The 26,694-nt window shown below is 38.3% G+C and overlaps 1 protein-coding gene and 1 long non-coding RNA gene across 2 annotated transcripts; one reads left to right on the top strand and one right to left on the bottom strand.

Moving 5' to 3' along the window:
- Positions 1-716: 716 nt before the first annotated feature.
- LOC125493967 (uncharacterized) lies at positions 717-1,653 on the top strand. Its single transcript, XR_007270326.2, has 2 exons — positions 717-1,127; positions 1,242-1,653. It is a non-coding gene; the product is annotated as an uncharacterized LOC125493967 (long non-coding RNA).
- Positions 1,654-23,303: 21,650 nt separating this feature from the next.
- On the bottom strand, positions 23,304-24,728 carry LOC104893723 (uncharacterized). Its single transcript, XM_010679857.1, has 3 exons — positions 23,799-24,728; positions 23,598-23,693; positions 23,304-23,492 (listed from the first exon to the last, which is right to left on the bottom strand). Exons 1-3 carry the CDS (start codon positions 24,726-24,728, stop codon positions 23,304-23,306), a joined length of 1,215 nt encoding a protein of 404 aa, XP_010678159.1.
- Positions 24,729-26,694: the final 1,966 nt, after the last annotated feature.

Genomic DNA, 26,694 nt, shown 5'->3' with positions numbered 1-26,694 from the left:
AAAAATAAGAAACAATGACAAATATTCCTAATAGTAAACAATAAATTGAAATTGATATAAATTGAATCAATGTATTTAGGAAGCTTCATAAAAAGTATAGTTTGATTCTAGATAATTAAGTTATATCCAAATAACACATTTTTTTAGAGAATTAAATATGAAAAAGGCAGACAAAAAACATCGAAAGCAGACTAGTTTATTGACGCGACCGATGTCCTAGGTGCTTTTTAAGGCAGCATTTCAATTATTTAGATTTTCTTATTTTTTCTTCGGTTAATTACTTCAACCTTGGTTATGGTTTTTTTATTGTATAGGAAATTGGTTTTCCTTTTCGCCACACAAAATAAGCTTTTACTTTTTTGGTTTGATATACAAGGGTTGACATTTGAAAAGATTATTTTAGATGAAGTGTCTCTAATAACACTTTTAGTTGTATGCACATCTATAAAGACCATCGTATGTAAGTTCTTTCCATGGTTATTTTATTTTTCTATAACCAATTGTTGAAACAATTAAGGGATTGTAATTACGAGAAGTCTCTTTATTAGGGTGTCTACCTAATACGTCCTTGTTCTTTTTATAACATGACAACGATGCAATGCCCCTAGATTGACTGAGTTATTATAATCACTAGATTCAACTTTGAACATCGGAACAATACAAAGAATGTTCGAATCATTGCCACGTGAAGCTGATCTTCGATATGTACGGGATAAGTGTGCAAGTTAAATTACCAGGTGTTCCTTGGATGTGGTATGTTTCATTCTGATTTCATTTCCTCCCCCCTCCCCCATTTTATTGTTATTTTTTTAGCCATTTATCTTTTGTTATATACCATGTTAATATTTTGCTCATGGGAGAATGATCTAAGCTAAAAAAGATTTCATTGGAGCTCCAAAGGGTAGATGCTAATCTGTTTACACGATTTCTCAAATACAACTTTGGAGGAGTATTTTAAAGTATGTTAAGGGCTTAACGCATAAGATAATCTGTGTACGAATAAATTTTCTTGACCTTCTCTTTCGTTAGCTTTGATATGTGCAGTCACACAGAATGAAGTGGAGGCGTTGTATAAGCTATTTAAGAAATTGAGAAGCTCCATAATTGATGATGGCGTAATACACAAGGTTAGTATTCTCATGGGATTCATTAGTAGGTTTCTGATGTCACCTTCCTCCCTGCTTAACTGAAGTATATTTAATTGACACCATTGTTTAATTGTTCTCTTGCTTTTGGCGCAGGAAGAGTTCCAGCTTGCACTATTTGGAAACAGTTAAAAGGAGAACCCTTGGTTAACCTAGACGATACCTTTGAGCAATCTTCCACCAAGGCACCAACTGCTTGGCCAACTTAAATATGTCAAGTAAATCTGTCATAGACATTCTTACATCTAGTCCACTAAAGGGATTCTTTCAAGTAATCGTGACACGAATCAATTTTGCATGTCTGCCTTAATTTAGCGATTTCAAGCTTTCATAGTTGTGAGAAGCGCGAACAGTATATAATCAGGGACGAATCCACTGGGGGTACAGTAGGTACAGCTGTACCCCCATTTTCAAATTTTTTTTTGAAGGAAATAAAAGAAAAAAGAAAAAAAAAAAGAAACGGGGCCCAAGACTGACAAAAGACGCTCCTCATTTAATTTCTCTCTCACTCACGCGTCTACTGCTCTACTCCCCTTCTTTCTCTCTCCTCTGGTCAGTCTGAAGATAACGTTTTTTTTCTTTTCTCTCTCTTTCTTTCTTTTTCGCCTGCCGGAGTGCCGGGCTGTCGGATTTCTTGTCGCCACTTTCACACTTTGCAGCCGGTGAGCCAGCGCCCAGACTTGTAGACGTTGTTGTCGCAATTTTGCAGCCGGAGGCCGACTTGTTGTAGATCCGCCCCTGCACTTTGCCCTTTGCCGGAGTTCTTCTGTCGCCACGACTCACGAGCCCACGAGACCGCGAGACGCCACCCCCGCAGCGGCAGTAAGAAGCAGAACTCAGCAACTGTAACTCTGTAAGCCGTTGCCACTTTTTTTTCAATTTTTTTATAATTTCTGGCTTTTTGCTAATTTATAAATGATAGATTTCTCATTTTGATATGAATTCAGAATTAATATTTCAAATTGAAATAAAAAATTATGAAAATGAAATTTAAATGTTGTGCAATTATGAATTATGAAATTAGATTACTTGAATTGAACTTAGAGATTTAAATGTTGAATTGAAATTAGAGATTACTAATTACTTGCATAGTTGAATTGAAATTACTTGAATTGAAATCAGATATTACTTCATTACTTGAATTGAAATTGAGATTACTTGAATTGAAATTAGAGATTGTAAAATTGAAATAGAGGTTGTGAATTGAAATTAGTTGAATTTGGAATTAAATGTTCAATGTTGTGAAATGTAATTTGAAACAAGGAACTTTGGTATTAATACTAATAATATGTTTACTTATACTAGATTTGGAAGATGAAAAACAAAAGTTTAGAATCTTTTTGGAAGAGAAGTGGAGGAAAATCACAAAAGTCTATTAGTTGTAATTTGAATCATTAATTGATATTGGCATTGTATTTTGATTTGAATTTTTAGTCGTAACTTAACTCAAGTATTGTATTTTGTTTTATTTGATTTTTTCTCATCCGTACCCCCATCCCGTAATTCTTGGATACGCCACTGTATATAATACGGTGCAAGAAAGATGGAAATTGGTACCGATTGACCCCGACTCCTCAAGGTTGTTGGAATTGAAGTCATTTAAACCATAAATAACAAACACATTTAGATTATTGATATATATTTATAGTTGAGAATGATATTATATATGTCATTATGTTCAATGTATATAGCTATAGTTGAGTATGATATAAGAATTATAGTAGATATTCTTATGTATCTAATTATTTATGTTTATACTTCAATTGAGCATAATATGCTTAATAAAATGATAATTTAAATTATTGATTTTGTATTGATTAATAATGAAAAAAAAATTGGTTTTTCGGTTGCTAAACTGCTACAGTTTTGACCCAAAACCGCAACAGTTAAAAAACCGTAGTAGTTAATAGATTAACTGTTGCGATTTTGACCCTAAACTGTAGAGGTAAATGATTAACTATTACAGTTCAGGACTGGATCAATCAATATTTGGGGGCTGCTGCGAATCCAATAGTTGCTTCCCAAAACCGCAGTGGTAAGCCCAATTTTGACCTCATGGGTTGAACTTTTTTCCACTAGTGAGTAATTGGGATGTTCTCAACTTCCCACTGAATGATTAGAACTTAAAACTTCCGTTAAGTCTAAATATCTGACTAACGAAACTTAACTTAGAGTAGGCTCTAAGAAAAAACTAAATTTGATTTTGCTAATTTATGTCACATCTAAAAAAAACCTAAGTAAATGCATATACATCGGCAAAAAGAATTTGTGATTGTTCGTGTAGACACATAAATGTGTCAACACTTTTAGCACAAAATGATGAACTATAGTGTTGTCCTACTTGGTCGAGATTGAAGAAGAGCAATCAAAAGCTATGCCCAAAATCTCTTTTTGTCAAAATATTTAAATGTTCAATTAAAAGAAAAGCCCATTTCAAATAAATATTTAAACATTAGTTCATAAAATAGAATTTGTGATTTAATTATGTTATTCTTGATAATTATCGAGAAAATATAATTTAAAACGGTTTTAAGATAAAAATTTCTAAAGCAGGCGATTTGAAGCTTATGCGTCAAAAGCGAAGATGATTCACTAGGCACAATCCTTATGTGTGGGGCACTGGGCGCACCGGCGATGCGTTAATCGCACGTTTCGTGTTTCTACCGCAGTGTTGTGTTTTCTTAGTGGCGCTATTAATACCTATTTTTACTCATATTTTCAGTTGGACTTTATATATGCTTCAACATATCTAAACACCAAAAACCTGTCTAAAAACACATCTAAACCAAATTCAACTATATTCAAACCGTGTTCAAATACATTTGATCTCAAGAATTCTAATTCTTTCATCTTCAAATCTTCATTCAAGTTCTTCCTTCTTCAAGCCCAAAAATTGTTCCTCCAACATCCATACAATCAGACCTAGGGGACAAAGATAATAATCATGAGGGTCAATTGCAACTATTATTTATTATACTAATAATCTACATATGATCATGTTGTATATCTTTATATTCATAAAGGTATAAATTTGTATATATTTTGTATAATCTTTCCTCTTCTAAATTTCATGATCACCATTATTTTATTGTTTGCTAATTCAAACATTAATAGGTCACACCTACTAATACGATAATCTGTATAACTGATCTACTTACCTATGAATTATGTGATTTTAATTAAGTGACCATCAGAATAAGATCTTATGTGCTAAAAGACCAACCTAAAAAATTAATTGGCGAGTCTCTTTGAACCAAAATATGATAATCATATCACATGTGTATAGTTTGGTGACTCCACTAGGGAATTTTCTAAAATTATAATTTTTCTTCAAAATTAAATAATCTAAAAAGTGTATTTGGGTAAAACTCTTTTTTTTTTTTTTTTTTTTTTTTTGCTAAGTTAGTTTTGTAGTATATATTGCAAACCACCAAACAACCTATACTTAGCAAGATAGTGTAAACCAACTAGGTTGAACTCCACAACTCAAGCAAAGAAAAGAGATTACAATTGCATTATAACCTCAATAGCAGTTACAAGCTCACCGATAAACTATAATCTGTTTCAGAAATTTTATTTGGAAGAATAACAAAAATCCTATTTTTTACAACAGGTTTCATTTGCTTAACACTAGCATTGATAGTAGGAATATGATGTTGCAAGAGCCTTGTGTTCCTACATCTCCAGAAGAAATAGATAATTGCAGCAAGGGCAATATACCACACTTGCTTCCTAAAATTAGTTGTTCTTTTCCCTCAAATCCACTGAATTAGCCTGTGCATATCATCACTCACAAGCTTGATACCCTACCATGGCTTAATGTATTGAAGACATCTCTTACTTAATTCACACCTAAAAAAAGTTTATACATTTCAGTAGCAGCGCTACATATCAGACATAGATCTGAATTAGAGACACTAAGAATTGCCAACTTATCTGTTATTTAAAGTCTCTCTTGGAAAACCAACCAAGCTATGAATTTATTCTTCGGAGTATATAACCAATTCGAAACTATATGATCCAAATGGACATGTTCCTTCTCTCCTATCATTTTTTGGTACACCAACTTGAGCGAGTACGGATACATGCTATAAAACTCTGCCTTGGTGAAGTAATTCTTCAGAATTTCCTTTGTAGCACAAACTTTCCTCCAATACTAGCTACCACTAACTTTTCGAACATAATTTCCCATTGATCATCCTTCAAATACACAACATGGATCCATTTGACCCATATATTATCCTTTTTAGCTACTAAGTCCCATACATTCTTGCCCATATTAGCCATATTCCACACACTGACATTCTTGGAGCCCAAACCAGAATGAACTTTCCCACAACACAACTTATGCCAAGCTATCTACCATGACCTACCTTGTAAGCCTCACCAGACCACATAAATGCTCTACGCACTTTCTCCACATCGCTTAGGCAAGGTATACACTTAGGCCCAATACATATGAAGACTCATAAGAACATACCTAATGAATTAGAGACTAGCAATATATGATAGATTCCTAGAGCTTCAAATTTTAATTCTAGCAACCATCTTTTCAATTAACACTTCACATTGAGCATTTAAGACTCTTTTAGAACATATGGCAACACTAAGGTATTTGAAAGGAAGACAGCTTCCTTTCAAACCTGACAAAATTTCTTTTAAGAGGGGTCACTAGTAGAATAATTGTTTATTGCTGCGATTTTACCCATACGCATTAATAAATCACGTTTAGAAAAAGAAAAATCGAAAATCAACCTATTGGTGCGGTTCTGGGTGAAAACCGCAACAATGGATGTCAATGGGAGATTTTCAAAATTATTTAACCGGTTTGACCAAATCTATTGCTGCAGTTTTTATATACAACAACATCAATAAAAAGACACAATATGTTGTCAATTGAATCGCTGCCATAGATGGTACAAAACCCTAACTATGAAATAACTCCCCGCACCCCTCCCTATCACTTCTCCCTCTCACTCCTGCTACTTCCTCTCTCATTTTCGCAGATCTCCTTCACCCTCCTTCACTCTCCTCTTCCTTAGCGCCTCACTCCTTCACCCTCCTTCACTCTCTCTCCTATTTCTTTATCAGAAATACACGGTAAGGCAAACACTTCGATATAAACAACCTCTCTCTCCTCTTTCTTCGTCGGAAATACACGACCGACAGTCGTCGCTCGCAAATCCCAGCGCTGTTGCTCGATCGTTCGCGAAGTGCTTTTCGTTCCGTCTAACCCTTATTCCTTCACCATTGAGCAACGAAGTGGTTCGAAATAAAGAGAATTAGAAGTGGTTCGAAGAAGACCCTAGCAAAACCGAACTCCTCTCCTCACAATGGTGGAGTTTTCAGCAAACGAGTGAATGTTCCGTCAGAGTTTGGCGTTATGTGAATGAGTTTCTGCCATTCTTCTTTCAATCTTAGTTGTAAAATGAGTAGATATGGATTTGTTTAAGTTGATCGAAGGAGAGAGAGGAGTTCGGTTGTGGAGGCGCGGCGCAAGGGGTGAATTTGTCAACCGCCATATCTAAATTTTTTATTTCTTTGTTTTCGTAACTTTTAATTTTATTTCCATTCTTCCAGATCTTGTTTTTATTAGTTTTGATTCTTGTTTTTTTAATTAGGATTGGTTATTGTTTGCATCTATGGAAAATTATGATATAGTTATATTAGTTGGATGTAATCAACCTTAACAAATAACATTTTAATATATGTTTTACTTGCCCATAAAATTGTGAGTTGTGATTTCGGAAACATCTTTCATTTTTCAGTTTCTCACTCATAATGTTAGTTCTTGTCTAACATATTTTCCAAAAAGATAAATAAAAAATAAATTATGACCTGTTGCTGCGGTTTTGGCTAGGAACAGGAACAATAGCTTGGCATGTTGTTGCGATAAAAAACCGCAGCAATATGTTAATTACCTATTGATGAGCCCTCAATTGTTGTGCGGTCAAAACCGCCGCAATAGGCCACTTAATGACCGCAACAATAAGCAATTATTCTACTAGTAGTGGACTATAGTCCCCCGTAAATTTATTACTTTTATGAATATATTATCATGTATAATTATTTATGTTTAAATATATTTTAGTATTTAAATGTTTTATTTCTTCAAAGGCTGACAATTTGAAAGTCAAATAAATTATTTTTATGTTTTAAAAAAATAAGAAATGTTGTATAATATGAGCACTATAAGAGGGGGGGGAATTATAGTGAGAGAATAAGCTATACTTTTTGCGGAATTAAAAGTCAACTTGGGAATAAACAATGGGAACACGAGAGATTTAGCGAGGAAAAACTTCCTAGGCCTAGTAGGAAGAAACAACCTCGACCACAAGGGATTTTAAAACAACTTTCCACTATAATAGGCCAAAACAACTCTGATTACAACCTATTACTTTTCTCTCGATTCTCAACTTAAGTCACTCAACTCAAGTTCCCAACGAAGGTTCCCACAACTGACGTTCCTCTCAAACTTCACTCGAAGTTCCTTTCTCTTTCTCTTTCTCTTGCTTCACTCAAAGCTTCTCACACTTACAAGAGTTCACTCAAACCCTTTTTCTAAAATACACTTTGTAAAACAATGGAAGAGTAATAAACTCGATTAATGTAAGTATGAATTCTCTTAAGGAAAAGGCACTGGCTCTTTTAGATAACTAAGACAAATTAGCTAAGTCGGACACAAATTGTTCTAAGGAATTAGACGCCTATTTATAGACAATTAAGACAAGACATGTTCTCCACTAATTAAACCATTATCACATGATCTCCATGATTTTAATTAATTAATTAAATAAATTAAATATTTTATGTCAAGTAAAACATCCCACTAATCCACTACTTCACTCCATAAGGGAAGCAGTAACATATTACGTGGTTTTACAAAACTTGAAGAATAATTAAACTCATTTAATTAAATACTTGGAGGATAATTAACTAAGCCACTTAATCCACTAACTACAAAAACGTGTAGTAGTATCTTTTTAGGCGTGTAATCCAATTTTTAGGAAATAAAATATTTATTTACTTTAGCTAGTTTTTAGGAAAAATATCTTTTGATAAAATCGAAAAACAATTTTATATTTTAAAAACCGAAACATTTTAAAAACCGGAAAAATATTATTTTTGAAAACAAAATCTTTTAAATAAAATATAAAAGATAAAAGATAAAAAGATAAGATTTGAAAATCGTTAAATTAAAATCAGAAAATCTTTTTAAAATCTTTTCCTAACAAACTTAAACTAAATTCCTAAAATAGTGGATCTTAGTTAAAACAACCCTAAAAACTCTAACAACATATTGGGCGCAATTTATTAGGCGCACAACATTAGATCTTAGGGTTCCTAAATCAGTTTTAAGTCTTGTTCCCTAACCTTGTTCCTATAGTGCCAGGTCTGTTCCTTTCATGGGAACAGAACCAAGTTCCTTTGAGAATTCACCACGAACTTAATTAAGCTTTTACTCAACCTTAACATGAAGATAATAAATACACCCAATGTATTCTAATCTTCATTCCATGCTTGATTCTTCATCTCTCGAACATCTTTACTTCGATCTTGATTAATTCTCCGTTTAATCTTCAATCAAGTATTCTCTTAGCTCGAGCATGAATTACCTTGCAACAACATAAATAAAATATACTATGTCTTTTGTGGTTAGGTCATCTTCAAAACTCAAGGGTCAACAATTTCCCCCTTTTTGAAGATGACAACAAAAGGCAATAATTAATAAATGTAATACACATAAGTCATAAAAATAATTTTAACAAAGTATGTAACCAAGTTAAATTAATTATATATATTGACTCTTATTTTTTTTGTAAAGAGAAAATGAGAACATAATCCATGACAAAAAAAATTTACTCTGATTGCCTTTCTTTCCCCCTTTGGCATCTTCAAAAACATTAGTCCACGATTTCAAAAAGATGAATTATCTACTAAACACATCACACCACCAAACTTGTGAGAAACAATTTGGTTAGTATAAGCAAATAAAGCATTCAACTCTCAAAACCGCAATCCAAGAATATTAGCCATTCATTTAGACGCACACATGCAAAAAGATTAAACTAGAATTATCAAATTAACAAGTTCCATTGTAGCATGATTAAAATAGAAAGATAGAAAAGACAAATATTAAAAAGTTCATGTTCCCACACACAAAAAAAAACTAAACTAGGAGAGGTTTATGGTTTAGGAGAGGGAGGTTGCTCGATTTCTTCCACCACATCATTAAGCTTAGCCATCACCTCCTTATGATTTTCGGCCAAGGTATTATCACTCTGAGCACACATCTTCCAACTTCAATACCAGAGTTCATACTTGATGGAGGAAGAAAGTTCACAAGTCGACCATGATCACTTGTTGTCCTTCCAAGGCTTTGTCAACTTTGTGCATTACCCCTTTCACTAACCCATTCAAATTCTTGGATTCCGTAGCAAACTCCATCATTGCTTCCGAATGACCCATAACCAAAGAAAACAAATAATCCAATCTTCTAGCATGAGCTAGCGTGTATGTAGAACCAATGGTAGGATTTTGAGAAGACGGAGCATTTTGAGAAGGATTTGGTGGGCTGTTGTTCCTTAGGTTTGGGAACAGCAGGTTGTTCCTCTGGAATGGGAACAACTCTGTTTCCTTACTTTAGGAACAAACAGAGGTTTGAGGTAGAGGGAATAGGATCATTTGTGGGCATGGTAGAGGTGACAGATTTTGGTGGAGATGGAGGAAAAGGAGGATTGGTTTCCATAGGAACAGGAGTCTGTTCCCTAGAAGGAGGAAGGTTAGATTCATAATCTTCCTTATCAATCACCCTAACTTCATCTTCCTCAAAACTTTCATCTGTGTCAAGCAAAGGAAAATTTAGCACTTTCATGTTTTGAACTCTTTGACTAGTTCTAGTGTTTTGTAACCGGTTTACCACCTCTTCAACCACCTTCTTCCCTTTTCTTTTCTTTTTCTTTTCTTTTCTTTTCTTTGCCTTTTTCCAATTTTTCCAGTTTTCTTCTCTTCAATTTCTTTTTCTTCTTCTTCTTCCACATCATCATATACTTCATCATCCTCATCATCATCAAGGTTAGCCCTTCCCTTGATTACTTCCCATTCACAACACAAACGTATCAATTATTCAAGGCACGCACATTCAACATATTTCCCGTAGATACACCAATGGTTTGAGCCCCCGAAATTTTCACATTGAATTTAAGCAAGATTTCGGTTATTAGAGCCCCGTATCCAACAACAAAACCATTTTCAATACAATGACTCATGTGTTGAATCATTAAAGAGGGAAAGTTTATGTGTTTATGAGAGGCTAAACAATGAATATAAATCAAGTCCAACATGCTAACTTGAGCACGTTTAGAAAGACGAGGCAATAAGGCTTTCTTTAGGATGTGAAATAAATTTTGTGGTAGGGAGAAAGAAGATTATGATCAAGAAATGTTTTTCCCTTTTGACCACCATATTTAACAATCAATTGATCAAAAGAGATATCCGAAAATGGATAGGATCCACGTTGCTTCTTAAAATAAACATCAGTTCCTCTCACAGGAACACCAAGCAATTTACCCAATTTTTTAGCATTAAAATCAATTTGGGTTCCCTTTACCAAAGTAGAACAAGTCCCTTCTTCATCAATGGAAAATTTTCACAAAATTCATCCATTAGTTTAGGAATAAACTATTTCCATAACAATTCACAAAAAGATGCTCCCAACCTTGAAACTTGATCATATTGAGCAATTGACGAAAATTTACTCTTTTACACCAAGAAACATCAATGAAAAAACCATGAACATACCTAGATGTCGTGGTATTTTTTCGAGCAATTCTTATTGTTCCTCTCTCGGGAACATCCGATTCCTCCTCACTTGTTGCATGTTGATCTTCCACTTCCATTTCCACGTCTCCTCAATTGTTTTCCTTTTTCTTAGGATTCTTGTTGATGAATTTGGAGAGATATCCATGGGAGTAGGTGATTCAATGTTAATGGAGGAAGGAGAGGGTTTTTCGGATTTGTGGGAGGAGAGAGAGTGAGAAGTATTTTTGGGATTCATGTTTTGTGGAGGGGTTTTCAGGTTTTATGAGAAGTAAAACAAAGGAGTTATTTTTGGTTTAGGAAGTAGGAATAAAAGAAAATAAATAAAAACCGTGTATAGTACACGTTTTTGGAAGAAAAAAAATCCAACTAATTAAAAAAATATCTTCCAACTAACTTGAGAGATATGAGGGAAAAATCAGATTTTTAGGAGAAAAAATCTGAACAGAATAACTTTCGGACGAATGCCACCTGAAGAAGGAAGCCGGCTGAAAAGTTGTTGGCCGCCTTCCCTCCGGTAAAAGGCCTTGTCCAGAAAGGCAAGTTAATTACTAAGACGAAGGCCTCACAAGTGAAGACAACCTGAGTGGCCACCTTCCTCTTTTGATGGCACTTCGTCATAAAATGAGAGCATAGGTTATGGACGAGGGCTCCTGGACGAGGGCCCCTGGCCGAGAGAAATTAGCTCTCTTTTGGCCTTTGTCATAATGCCAAGGATCCCCATCCACACACCCAAAAATAAAATTAACTAACCAAGGTATCCGTCCTTTTCTCGTAGCCTACTTTATTGTATTCTTTCCAAAAGGAGCTAGTGAACTTTGACATACTTATGTCTCCCATCACATATTTCTTTAGAGCAACTTTGGCAGGGGCTGTAAGGGAAATCAAATTGTTAGTAGGACTAAGACCTCGGATGAGGAGTTTCACATAAGAAAATATGAGTTATACCTCTATCTTCGGCCGATCGCAAGCCATCGGCGACAAGGAAGTTATCATTGTACTACATCTCATTGAAAGGTATCCAATTGGACGATCCCTTAAAAGAGGAATTGTTCGGGGTAGAATACTCCACTATTATGAAGTACTCTACCAGTTCTTCTTAAGAACTGCTTTCCAACTCTAAGAAGGACGTTTTTCGTCCACTGTTGGTGGGCGGACGGCTAACATATCGGTACCTCCTTGCCGCTGCCTCATTAGGCGCCTAGACGAACCAAAATTTGGCCTTCCATGCGTGCATCTTGGTTGTCTTATCCCAAGAAGTAAGGAAGCCATGACGGTTGCGGACGTCAAACTATGGCCCCTCTACAGTTCTGGGGACCTTAGATACGTAATGTATATAGGTAAAGGCCGACAAGGATGGAGGAACGCCCTTCAACTCACAGACGGCCAAAAATTTTAAAATATTCTGCCAAGAGTTGGGGGTCAATTGGTTTTGGCCAATGTAGTAATAATGCAGCAATCGGCCAATGAAATGGTGAAGGGGAAATCTTATTCCTGCATCTAAGGTCAGTCGATAGACGGCAAAGTGGCCAGTGGGAGCACTAAGAACTGTATTGTCCATACCTAGAAAAACAAAGGTATAACCCGGTAGAGGAATGGCCGAGGAAAGGTGCAAAGGGTCAGTACCTACTCTTCCTGGCCACCATTGTTGGATAGAATATATCTTTAGGGTCAGAAAGGGGACATAGGCGTCTTGCAATTTCATACAAGGTCGTAAAGGGGTCGCCCGAATCATTGGAAGGACCTGATTCACTTTCTCTTTCATGTCCCTCTTCCATCTCCATGTCTCTTCCAAACGGGCTTGCTTCAGAAGTTATTTAGAGGTGTTTATCCTCCTCGACGCTTCTAGGGGAAGAATGCTCGAGTGTCGGACGTGCACTTTAACTTTCATGCTCCCCATCATCAGGGATTCGTCTAGTTGTTGCCTCCATCTCAGAACTGGAGGCCGGGAGATTTGTTCCGCGTCTAGGATGTGCAGTTTTCTTGTTGCTCTCCAGATTATCCTGCATAGGTAAAGACTGGGTCGTCTGATTTTGTCGTCTATATTCATATAAATAAAATGCATGACCGGCGAGAATAGTCCCAACTATATAATGTGTCGAAGAAGGAAGGCTATCAGTTCTAGTGTCAAGACCAACTCTTAGGTGGTCGGGATTATTCGACGAGGAAGAGGAATTCATTTTTATTGATTTTCTAAAAGAGAACAAAGAAGAAGAAGGGGGACACCTGACGAGCTACTCGGACGATCGATGAAGTTAACGGAAGCTGGACGAGCACACACTCTCTCTAGAAATTCAAAAAAAAAGGGCAGAGTCTCTTTCTCTCTCTAAGAAAATTCACTAAAGGTGTGTAATGGTCTAACAAATGACAAAAGTTCATATTCATAGAGGGGTGGAAAAACCTACTATCGCGCTAAAAATAGTTGTTGAAGCAAAAGATCATTAGCAAGTGACCGGTTAAACCGGCAAAATGGCACCCTATGCCATTTTTTGAAAAAGCAAGGTGGTTTTCTTGAAGTAAAAGTGCTTTTAACCGTCTTGGCACCAAACAGTAAAAATCCCTTTTAGGGGTAAATGTTGTAGCCTTGAAATTAATGACTCTCCAAGGGACATGTGGATTCATCTGGAGCATCTACGTGTCACCCATCTGCAAATAAGAGTACAAGGCAAAAAGGGGATAACTGAAGTACAAATCCCCATTCAAGGAAAGTACAAACTCATCTCTTTGGCCTGGCATACACTCGCGCCCATAACCTCCAAAAACATCTGTATATGATTGGATGATGTGTACCTCCCAATCATTGTCTGCTACGTGTCATGATCCCATTGCTTAGCAAATCAGATGCCCTTAAATTAAGGTGACCTCAAGGTACAACAATCACTCCAAATACTATAAGTAGTCTTTGAAATTAGGAAAAAGGTACCCTTTTCAGAGTAGTGCGTACTATTTTCTGTGAAAACTCTCTCTTTCTTTCTCTAAACTTTCCCTTATTACTCCTGATATCTGACTTAAGTTTCGGAGGGGGAGCCACCACCTATACCTCCAGGGTGGCTCCCTTTTTTGTAGGTTTGAGAACGAAGCTCAGTTTCGGGGTTATTTGACCAGAATATCATTGCACAAGTCTTCATCAAAGAACATGTTGAGGAATAGCAGTGTATTTACTAGTCTAACACTACGTAACAGTTATAATAATACTTCTTTTATTTTTAGTTGCGCAATTCTATTTTTCACATTCGTTGAGACATTTCCTTAAATGTCAATGTCTTTAATTGTGTACAGGTAAAAATTACAAAATTTGGTATTTAAAACCCTCGCATTGAGAACGGTCTAATTAGACTATAGTTTACTACTCCCACCATCCCACAATACTCTTTATACTTTTCTTTTTTATCTGTCCTATAATACTTTTTACATTTCTATTTTGGGATATGATACACTATTATTTTAATCATTCTATTATTTAACTATTAAACCACACTATCTCTCTTCCAAATAAAATAATACCACTCTTGTTAACTATCAACTTTAACCATGATTTACATTTTCTCTTCTTAAAATAAAATAATACTATTTTTACGAACTAATAACTCTTATCACATCTACTTTTCAATAAAAATATCAATTGATAACAAAACAACAACTTATCATCTAAAACTGCATATTTTGATAAGTGTCAAGAATATTTTGTGATAGAGGAAGTATATTTTTTCTTATATAATGATGTGAGATATCTTAACAAATTGGTTAATAATTTTTACAAAAACTATCCTAAAAAAAATTCCAAAAAGCAAATGGTGTAACTAATAAAAAGGTAGGAATTAGGTACTTATTATTCCCCATGCGACAAGTCACTCTCGTCGGTAAGCATCAGTTGGTGAATTTGAGAAAGCCTTTCGTTATCATATCCTTGGTGAAGGATCCAATGCGCATCAACTCCCTTTCTTCCATTTCTCTCTCTCTTATTCTCTCTCATTCTATCTCGTCCTCATATCCATTCTCACCAAATTCTCTACCCTTCATTCTTCTTTCTCAAGTCATAACTCATAACCACCATCCCTTGTCATTTCCTCCTTTTAGCTCTCTCTATCCTTTTCTATATTTTACCCTTTTTTAAAAAAATTAAAATTTGCAATATCACTGACAAACCTATCATTGGAACTCCATGTTAACTACAACCTGATCAATATTCTTCATCAATCCTGCCACACATAAATTTACACAATCTTGGCGTGATTTTTAATATCATCATTTACCTGGAGTAATTTAATTACTCTAAAGCCCTCCTTTCATGTACTTTGAAAGCTCAGCGTTCGCTTTCGGCGTCATGTCTTCTCATCCGAACTTGCCTTTGAGAAATTCAGACAAGGCCGAGTCCATTCATAGCTGCGAGTTAATGCTCCAAGAAAATGTAGAAATTGTTAGTAGTAGTACCAGTACTAATAATAACAGTAGTAGTACTACAACGGGTAATGTGAGTTACTGTGGCATTCATACTGTCAATTCTGTTGCTGATGATGAAGTCCTTGATGACAGACCCACAACTCCGACATCTTCGGACCAAAGGATACCCGAAACCCGGCCCTGCCCACCCGCTCCAAGAAAGCCCAAATCTAGGCCCATTCGAAAAAGGAAATTTTCTGATGGCTGTGTAATTCCTAGTAGTAGTAATAGTAGTAGTGTTACTCGTTTGCTTGATTTCTCAAAGGAGATCGAATCCATGTTTCCTCCACGCCTTCAAGCCAACTTAGGCTGCAAGATCAAGAAAGCTCGAACCATCTGACCTTTTTTTATCTTTTATATTATGTATAATATTCAAATATGTATATTTGATGATATTTAGTTAAGTTAAATCTCATAGTTTTATTTACATGTTGAGGTTATATTAACCCAGCTGCTTTCAAGCTAGCTAGTATTTACCTAGCTAGCTTAATTGTAATTTTATGAAATTTGAAAAAGCTCACTTTTGCCTTAATTTTACTTGTATCTCATTGTTATTTTTTTTTTTTTTTTTTTTTTTTTTTTTTGTATAATTCGTTCCTTGTTTGGTATAAGCTGTGTAGCACAGAAAAGTCTCCAATTTTCGGAAACAAAACGTTTTAGACATTGAGAAACCTCAGGTTTCAGCCAATTCTGAGCTTCATCAGCATCAAAAGGGCAGAGTTTCAGATGAAAGGGGAAATTTTAGGTCGTGTAGATTTTCGTGCTTCATAGATATGAAGAGATTAATATTTACCTTAAGTTCAAAAAAAATACGAAGAGGAATCTTGAAATGGAAGTTTAGATTGGTCTAATTAAAACCCTAACATTTCCATGTTGATTTTATGATTGTGTTTTTGTAAAGTGAATCAAAGTGTAGAGAATGAAAAGAGGTAGACAAGGAATAGACTAGTGACTTTACTACTCCCTTGTTGATGCATCTTTAAGGTTCTTTTTTGTAATCTAGGCGTTATGCAGTTAGTTTCGGTTTGCTGAAACGCCCTAAAAAAAAAAGACATAAAACACAATATTTTATGCTTTGTTTGTCACTCAAGGAAATAAAAATATTACAAGTCATTGTGAAATGGAATTTCATAAATTAGCTGGCACTTTTCCCCTTATCTTCTATATTGGGTATAGATTAATCACAATTAAAGAGAAATGAAAAAAGGAGGCAAATTTAATCATTAAATCAATGGTATTATGCAGCATGATCATCAGAACATGAAGCTTTCGTTGCAAGTTTAATTTGTCTCCTTTTTCAGGGAGGAAGACAGATGAAAGATGGTTGCTGTAAAATAGAAGGAAAGGACGAAATAGTCCTCGCATAGAAAAGGAATCAATCATATCAAGGCTGTTCAAGAAAGGACAATTCTGTCATTTTGATTGTGTCAGGGAATAATTTATGATATTAGTGAAAGGGAGATGGTGTGTGCTTAGATGTTTGGAATAATATTGGATCGCCAAAACTTGGATACTACTTGATGGACGGCCCTAGTACAGGATTACATGCTTTGGAATTTGGATGCGTAAATTTAATGTCAACGAGAGCCTGAGGCAAACATACTCCAACACGGCTTTTTTAACGGTGAATTTTAGCATGGGTGAATTTCAGGAACTCGGGTGTGCAAACTTGGAAGGGGACCACCTTATGTGGTACCAACTCCCAACTATCAGTTTTGTTACGATACGTGATTGCTTTAATCATCTATAATTATATTTATTATTATAATATACTCCTTTCGTCTCAAAATATACTTCACATTTTCCTTTTTTCACCGTAATTTATGCAAGTAGAATCTAAGAGGAATAAAGATTTTTTGTTTATTTAAATAAATATTGTATGGGAAAAGATGATTTTATGAGAGAGAATGGAGAATAATTGGTGAAATGTTACGTTGTGCTAGACTCGTAAATAAATACTACTATTCCCAACAGTAGGTTCTATAATGGGAGACTTGTGCATCAATGTCTGGACCCAAAATCCGAACCTGAGTTCCGCCTTCGATCCTGCAAAAAGGGACCCACCCTGGAGGTTTGTGTGGTATTTTCCCCTCCGAAGCTTAAGTCAGGTATCGGGAGTAGAAAGGAAACTTTTAGAGAGAGAAAGTAGAGAGAGAGAATTTATGGCAGAATAACAGTACACTGCCCTGAAAAACGTATCTTTCCCCTGATTTTAAGGACTACTTATAGTGTCTGAAATGACTGATGTACCTTGATGTCACCCTAATTTAAGAGCATCTGATTGGCTAAGCAATAATATTATGACACGTGGGGATCATTGATTGGAGAGTACACATCATCCATTCCATAGAAATGTCCTTTGCCTTTACTGGGCCTGAGTATATATTGGGCCAGAAGGAGGACTAGTACAACTCTCTTTATTCAGAAATGTGTACTTTAGGCCATGCACCTTTCTGGACCATGTACTTTACTGCAGCAACAAAGTGTCACGTGCAGGGTTGTGATGGAGCCACGTGTCCCACTTATATATAGCCGTTGATATTTTAGGATACAACATTTACCCCTTAAAAGAGGATTTTTACCATTTAGGCGCCCAGACGGTTGGAATTCTCTTTTAATCGACGGGAACTGTCCTATCTTTTTCAAGATGAAATGGGTGCCATTTTGCCGGTCTCAACATGTCAACCCTCAAGGGTTTTTTGGAGTGCAACGATTACTTTACCGGAGGGGGAGGTCATTTTTACCTTCCTATAAGTATGCCCCCTTGTCCTTTCTGAAATCACTTTCACATCTTTGAGAGAATTTTTAGAGAGAGAGACTCTGCTCAATTTTTCACTAAACTTTAGAGAGAGAAAGAGCATTCTTCCAAGATATCGTTAAGTTTCTTCAATCTGTCCAAGATCTCGTTAAGTTTCTTCTATCCGTCAAAGTAATTCAACAGGTATTATCCCTTCCTTATTTATGTTAACTCTTATTTTAGTTTTTTATTTTTCATTCTTTTTGAGAAAAAATGGATTCGTCCTCTTTATCGAACAATCCCGTCCGCTTAAGGGTTGGTCTTAACCCTAGAACAGAGATCCTTTCTTCTTCGGCACATTCTAGAGTTAGGCCTATTCTGGCCAGTCATGCATTTTATTTTTATGGACATGGACGGCAAAGTCAGACGACCTAGTCTTTACGTGTGCAGGGTAACCTGGCGCGTGTCAAGCAAACAACTTGTATTAGACGAGGGGTGAATCTACGGGACTCCAGCTCAGAAATGGAGGCATCAACGGGCCGAATCCCTATTGAGGGTGAGCGCGAGGTTCAAAGCGCTCGGCCAACGAACAAAACCCCTTTTCTTGAAAAACGTCCAGGAGGAGAGAATCGATGAGAGACATTCGGAGGCCAGCCCGTCCGAACAAGGTATGGCAGTGGACGAGGCCGACGAAGTGGAGGTTTCCTCCAACCCGTCCTATGATTCGGGGGAGCCGTCCCCTACATCTTCCGAAATTAGACGCCGCCTAGGCCCTTTGTCAGACTCTAGGTTCATCCTAGCCGAAAATAGTTGGTTTGGAAGAGTAGGCTCGAACCTTAAGCATTTTTCCTCAGCAATACCAATGCCGGGGTTCTCCTTCGTAGAGGATACCATAGTTAGCGCCTGGCCGACCATTTTGATGTTTACCAGCTGGGTCTGGATGCAGGGTTACGATTTCCCTTGCATCCATTCATAAGCCGCTTTCTTCATCATTACAACATCGACCACAATCAACTAGCCCCTAACTCATGGAAGAACATCTTAACGTTTTTGGCCGTCTGTGAGTTAAAGGGAGTTAATCCCTCTTTGGTCGCTTTTACTCAGATACATTATGTATCTAAGGTCCTTAGAACCACAGATGGAGCTTGGTTCAGCGTCTGCAACCGTCATGGCTTCCTGACGTCTTGGGATAATGACGTCCAAAATGCACGCTTGGAAGGCAGAGTTCTTATTGTCCAAGCTCCCACTGAAGTAGTAGTCAGACGCTGCCGCTATTTCAGTCGTACCCCAACTAACACTAGACGAACGACTTCATTCTTAGAGCTAGAGGATGATTCAACCGAAGAAATGATGGAGTACTTCCGCATTGCGGAGTACTCTACCCCAAATAACTCGTCCTTCAAGGGTCTGTCCAACTCGATTCCCTTTAAGGAGATGTTTTATAACGATCATTTCCTAGTTGCCGCCGGTTTGCGGGAGGATGAGGATAGAGGTATATTTGTTCTAATTTTAATAAGTGAATAGCCTCGTCCAATGACTGTATCCTAACCTCAGTGCACTATCTTTTTATAGTTGCAGCTAGAGCCGTCTTAAAGAAGTATTGGCTATGAGACATAAGCATGTCTAAGTTCACCAGCTCATTGTGGAAAGATTCCAGTAAATCCGGCTCTGAAAAGAGGATGGGCACCTTGGTAGTTGAAATAAATTTTTTAAATAAATTTTTTTATTTTCTAGCTTCGTTCCTGGACGAACCTTTCTCTAGAATGAAAGGCGTCCAAGAAGCTTCAGGCTGGTCTCCCTCAACGCATGAGACTCGTCCATGGAATCAATATTTTGGTTGATTTCCTTGACGGGCCATAACGTCTGGACGCTCCCTGCTCCAAATAGAAAGGCGGCCAAACTTGTTGTGGCCGGCTTCCTTCTTGGGCTAGGCGTCGTCCAAAAGAGTTTTTAAATTTGTTTGGACGAGCCTTTACACAGTTCAAAAGGCAGCCAATCTCCCTATGACTGGTTTTCTTCCTTGGCTAGGGATCTTCCAGGTTGTTCCTTTAACTCATTTGGACGAATCCCTATTCAGCCCGAAAGGTGACCAAGAATTTCAATGACGATCTTCTCCCTTGGCAATACCTCGTCCAGGAACCATGGTTTTATTTGGTTTGTGGACGATCCAACTTTTAAAAAAGTCTTGCCGCTCTTCTTCTTTAGGCAAGCTTCATCCAATTTGGAGTTTTAGTTTTCTTAGGACGAGTCTTTCTTCTATTAACGCTTACATGTGAGACTTCATTTTTCAAAAAAACGACGACCCAACGTCCAAAGCGTTGGCAGAAAAGGCGGCCACGAAAAAGAGGTTGGCCGCATCGGGAGATGCCCCTCCTCCTAAAAAATCCAAAGGCTTTACGGCCTAAAAGAAGAAGGTTGACCGGCCCTCTCTACCGAAGATCGAAATTCCTCCTTCAACGGAGGAGACGACCATGGTCCCATACATTGGTGAAACGGGTTTGGCACCCCTTATTACCACTGAGCAACCGGGCGTGGTTGTGATTTTGGACGAGGCCGAAAAGCAAACTTCTCAGCAGGACGCGGTTATCACAATTGCCCCCAGCTTATAGATCGACCTCTCAATCTTCTAGTGAGTCTTATTATTCTAACATTGTTAGAACTCTGCGCGTGGGTGGACGTCCTATGAGTCCGTCCAACAAACTGGCCGTGGTTATCCCCGTCCGAAATACTGACGACTCTCCTCTTTTAGATAAAGGCAAGGGGACAACTGAACAGCTCCTGACGGCTCTCCAATATTGTCGGACGACAACACCTCGGCTGCGTTTGCGAGGATGACTTCGGCCTACCGTGAGATGCTCAAGCAGGAGCTCTTCAAATGCTTCCCAAAGCCTTACATTAATGGCTTGAGAGCCGCTTCATCTGGACATGTAGGCTACATGTCTCAATTAGCCGCTAAGGTATAGTCATTTATTTTTTCTACCGTTTTTCTTTCATACTTGTCAATATTGATGATTTTTTTATCGTCCTGACATGCTTTTCCCTTTTTCAGTTATTCGCTCGCAACATAATGACAGAGGACTGGGCAAGATTGCTCAGGAAAGAAAATAAGGCACAATTTGTCATGGCCGAGCAGGAAGTACTCCATTACTAGTCGGGAGAAGCTTGGGAGAGACGTCAGCCGAGCTTGAGTCGGTCAATGAAAAATATCTCGTCCGGCTAACTGAGCTTTTGGACGAGAAAGAGGCTCTAAGGTTGGCTCTGACGGATGAAAGACATGTCACCCTTCTAGCAGCGGTTCAGCTTAGGAGAAAAAATATCTTCCTCCGAGCAAAGAACCATGAACTGAAGAAGGAGGCCACTGAGGCCTTTGAGTCTTCCAAAGAGGCTCTGAGTGAGGTTATAGATACCTCAAAATCTTAGGCTGTGAAGGCAATCAAAATGCTGGCCGAAGCTGGCGACGTTCCTAGATACGAACGTCGTTTACACTTTCAAGAAACCCTTCACAAAGCCACTCTGACCGGAGAGGAGCTTCCGGTCTTTCAAGAGTCTTCGGACAATGAAGAAGAGGGAAGCGACCAACTCAAAGACTCAAGCCGACGACATCAACGTCCCTCCTGAGTAGAACGCTTAGCTTTGTTTCTGTTAGATCTTGGCTGCATGCCTTTTTGTACTTAGCGTAGTTTTTCTTTCTTTTGTAGCCTAGGTTGTAATCTTATTTAGACTTTTTATAATAGAATCTCTCCTTTCAACCATTGCCTCTTATTTTCCAATGTTCAAAATTCTCATTAAGTCTAATACCATCTTGGCTAACTTTTAATAATCATGGACGAATTATACTAGTCGAAGAGAATTATAACTTTAACTGTTTAACAATGGATGAATTCAATCTGAAAATTATTTGAGCACCAAGTGCCAAAGTTATTCGGCCTAAAATGTGGACGTTCCAATCATGGACGAATGGATGCAAGCATTATTTCAACACCAAGTGCCAGAGTTGCTCGTCAAAACTTGCACAAGGGCTTGTTCATCTACATACTAAGGTCATTCCATGACACTTGACTCTGGATGATTTGCTACTTGCTTTAGTGTATTTACTATGTGTTGGTTCTCTCCCCCCCCCCCTTCTTGGACGAAGAGGATCGGGAAAATTCTTCGTTCCAAGAACGAGAACAATCATGCTTGATAGTAACATACTTTTCAAGGCAGAATACTTAAGTATATTGGCAAGCCAGTTCGGCCGAGCAATCCGTCCTGGTTTCGATTTGTAATAGATTATTCCTTTACTAAGGTGGTTATTACTGTGGGTGGCCCTTTGATGGAAAGTAAGACCCCTTTAATAAGGATTCTTAATTTCGGTCGCCTTCGTTTAGGAGATTGATGTTAACTTTATAAGTTTATCAAATGATGGCTTTCGTCATGTTTAAACCTTAATGATTTATAACATGTTTGGCCGATCTCCTAATAGAAGTATTTTTATTTTGCTGCTCTTTATTGATGATTTTGTTCTAGACCACCGTTTCGGCCGGTGATAGGATGCCCCTAATAATAGTAAGACATAACAAGTAAAGAGACAGCCATAGAGCGAAAGTAGATTTGTATTATATGAATTCTGCTTGGCAGAGAGCCAATATAAATGTATACGTTTCTACTTTTTCATTAATGTGCCATGGCACTTTGTTAGCAGAAAACTACAACTTTCAAATTACATCTGAAGTAGTATTTTTTCAAAGTGTCCGAGTTCCACGTCCGAGGAATGGGATAGCCATCCATAGCCTCCAAACGGAAGGTGCCACTTTGGACTTCTTGGGTGATCTTGTAAGGCCCTTCCCAATTCGGCGTGAGCTTGCCCATTTCTTTGGCGCGGCCAACTGCTTCCATTTTCTTTAAGACAAGACCCCCACCTTCAACGGTCGTCTTCCCACCCTCTTATTAAACTCGCGATCCATTCGTAGTTTATACAGCTGCATTCTTAAAAGAACATTTCCCCTGACTTCTGAAACCTGGTCCAAGGTCGTGCGAAGGGCATCCCAGTTGGCTTCCTCTGAATAATATAGCATGACTTGCATAGTGGGTGCTTCTATCTCAATGGGAAGGACGGCTTCTGAGCCACAGACAAGCATCAATGGACTCTCCCCAGTCGAGTTATTGGCCGTAGTTATGATTTACCAAAGAACTAATTGTAGTTCCTCTACCCATAAACCTTTCACATTGTCCAGCTTTTTCTTTATGTCGTTCGAGAGAATCTTGTTAAATGCCTCTACTTGCCCGTTTTCCTGAGGATGAGCAACGGCAGCAAAGTGGGCTTTACTGTCCTGCTCGGCCAACCATTCCTTGAGCTTAGGCGCCTCAAACTGTGGTCCATTGTTGAAGACAATAAACTAAGGCATACCAAATCTTGTAATGATGTTCTTCGAGATAAAGCCTTTTACATCATTAGTGGTAATCCCTCTCATCACCTCAGCCTCGACCCATATAGTGAAGTAGTCTACTACTACTATCACGAATTTCTTCTGGCCTACAGCTACAGGAAACGGCCCCAAGATATCCATCCCCTATTTGGCAAAGGGAAGGGGAAAAAGAATTGGGGTCAGGTAATTGGACGGCTTATGATACATGTTACCATGCCTCTGACAGCTATCGCATTTCTTCACGTAGACCTGGGCGTCTTCCTTTAAGGTGGGCCAATAATACCCTGTCCTTAATGCCTTCTCCCCCAATGCTCTTCCCCCAATGTGAGAGGCGCAAGCTCCTTCATGCAATTTTTTTAAGACATCCAACCCGTCGTCCCTGGTAATGCACTTCAGGAGTGGCCGGTTGAATGCTTTTTTGTATAGGGTCTCGTTCCAACGCTCGAACCACATATCCCTTGCCTTCACATACTTAGCTTCCAAGGGATCTGATGGCAGGCGTCCGATCTTCTTGAATTCGATGATGGGATTCATCCAGACATTTCCTAGGCTAAGGAACAAAACCTGCTCTTGATCAATACTCTTTGCCGGCTTTACCTCCCAAAACACAGTTCGCGGCACATCCCCTTCGGTCGAACTGGCTAGTTTTCGGAGAGCATTGACCTGATGATTCTCAGATCTTGGAATCTGGTGGGGCTTAAACCGCTTCAATGTTTTTATTTCTTCTTGAACTAGCTTCATGTATTTACTCATGGACGCCTCCTTACATTCAAAGTCGCCATTTACTTGACTAACAACCAACAGGGAATCTGTTTTTGCCTCGATTTCCAAGGCTCCAGCCACTTTGCACATTTTAATGCCGGTTGGCAGCGCTTCATATTCTGCTTCATTGTTTGATGCCTGGAACTGAAATCTGATCGCATACTCAAATTTGTCCCCTTCTGGTGATTGGAAGATTATCCTAGCCCCGCAACCATTAGCAGTGGACGATCCATCCACCATAATCGTCCAATGCCGTCTTCCCCCAACTGGATCTTGGACGGGTTTAACCGTAGGCCGAGTAAGCTTTACGATGAAATCAGCTAAAGCTTGACCTTCGATTGCTTTTCTGGGCTCGAATGCTAGATCAAACATGTTTATCTCCACGTCCCATTTTAGCATTCGTCGAGAAGCATCCATCTTATACAGAACTTACTTTAGGGGCTAGTCAGTGTAGACAAGGATGCTATGAGCCAGAAAGTATGGCCTCAATTTCTGGTTGGCCATGAGTAGTGCGAGGCCGAATTTCTCCACTAGCGAGTTTCTGCATTCTGCATCTTTTAGCACACGACTTACAAAGTAGACGTGAACTTGCACTTAATCCCTTTCGGCCAGGAGGACGACGCTCACTACATGTGGTGAGACAGCCACATATACAAATAACTTTTCCAGCTCGGCCGAACTTATCAAACGAGGCGTCCTAGATTTACAACCTGTTGGGGAGCTTGCTCCGCCTTTCCACTCAAATTTTACCTTTTTCTTGATTGTTGAAAAAAATTGATGACACTTGTCCCTAGATTTAGAAAGAAGGCGTCCTAGGGCCGCCAATCACCCTATCAGACGTTGAAGTTCCTTAACTTTGGAAGGAGAGGTCATGTTTAGAATTGCCTGAATCTTATCGGAATTTGCTTCAATTCCTCTCTGGTCGACCAGAATTCCCAAGAACTTTCCACCCTTTACTCCAAACACGCTTTTCTGCGGATTCAATTTCATCTTGAATTTTCTAAGTGTCAGGAAGGTTTCTCAAAGATCCTCAATATGATCTAGATCCTTCCGGCTTTTGACGATCATATCATCAATGTAAGCTCCATGTTACCTCCCAATTGTGGCTGGAAGACAGTGTTTATTAGCCATTGGAAGGTAGCTGGTGCATTCCGAAGGCCGAATGGCATCCTCAGCCAACCATACAGTCCTTTCTTAGTAATGAATGAAGTCTTGTCTTCATCTTCTAGCCACATAGGAATTTGATGAAAACCAAAATAAGCATCCATGAAGCTTAATAGTGCATGCCCAGCCGTGGAATCGACTAACCGATCTATTTTTGGCAGAGGAAACCTATCCTTTGGACAAGCCTTATTTAGAATAGTGTAGTCTACACACATCCTCCAGGTTCCATTTGGCTTAGGGACCATGACGACATTAGCTATCTAATCCGGATAATTAGTCTCTCGGATGAATTTTTATTTTAACAGCTTCTAGACTTGTTGATCGATTGCTTGATTTATGGCCTGACCCAGGTGCCTTTTCTGCCGGATTGGCTTTTGATTGGGATCTATTTTAGCTTGTGAACATCTTCGGGATCAATTCCTAACATAGCTTCTACCGCATATGCAAAAACATCTTCAAATTCTTTTAACAGCTTGATCAGTTCGTCTTTGATCTTGGGATCTAGAACATGCCCAACTTTCAGCGTCCACTCCGGACGTCTTTCATCCAAGCAAATCTTTGCTGGTACTTCTACTGGCTTCGGCCGCTCCAGTCCAATTCCCATGATGGCCATTACTTCTTCTGACGAAGCCTTTTCTTCTTTGATGGCCATGCACTTCCTCTTGTTACCCGGCAAGAGAATGGACTATTTACTCATTTGGGGGGCCTTTGCCTGAGTTCTATTTACTTCACTCTTCAACTCATTCATCTGGCCCTTCACAATCTCGACCGCTTCTACATCTATAGCCTTTAGCTGGTCTGATTTTTCTCCTTCCATGATGAAGGTTTTAGAGTGGTGAGGTAGCATTCTCTTGCTGCTTGCTGATCTCCATATAGAGATCCAATCTTCCCTCCATCATACTCAAACTTCATTAACATCAAGTGAGTCACAATAAAAGCTTTGATGTGGTTCAAGGTAGGTCGCCCGAGAATGATGTTGTAAGCCGTCAAATCTCGTACAACCAAGAACTTAACAAACAATATCCTGGAGGCCTCCTTGTCTCCCACCCTGATGGGCAAGGTGACAGTTCCCATAGGGTGGATTATTCCTCCTCCAAAGCCAATGATGGGATGATGGATTGAGACTAAGTCATTCTCATTGAGCTTTAGTCTTGACAAACAATCTGCACTGATGATATCGGTCGAACTCCCCATATTAATCAGGATCCTTCTCACTTTG

This window comes from Beta vulgaris, chromosome 5, assembly GCF_026745355.1.
Source record: "Beta vulgaris subsp. vulgaris cultivar EL10 chromosome 5, EL10.2, whole genome shotgun sequence".
Classification (NCBI taxonomy): domain Eukaryota; kingdom Viridiplantae; phylum Streptophyta; class Magnoliopsida; order Caryophyllales; family Amaranthaceae; genus Beta; species Beta vulgaris.
Note: the sequence above shows the minus strand (reverse complement) of the source record. Positions and strands in the feature narration are given on the sequence as shown.

Excerpts from the sequence above, each read along its gene's own strand:
- LOC104893723 (XM_010679857.1), bottom strand. The coding sequence starts at position 24,728 with ATGGATGCTTCTCGACGAATGCTAAAATGGGACGTGGAGATAAACATG. Across the intron at positions 23,694-23,798 it reads CCTTAAAGGAAGACGCCCAG|GGGATGGATATCTTGGGGCC; the intron begins GTCTACGTGAAG and ends TTTGCCAAATAG. Across the intron at positions 23,493-23,597 it reads CTATATGGGTCGAGGCTGAG|TTTGAGGCGCCTAAGCTCAA; the intron begins GTGATGAGAGGG and ends AATGGACCACAG.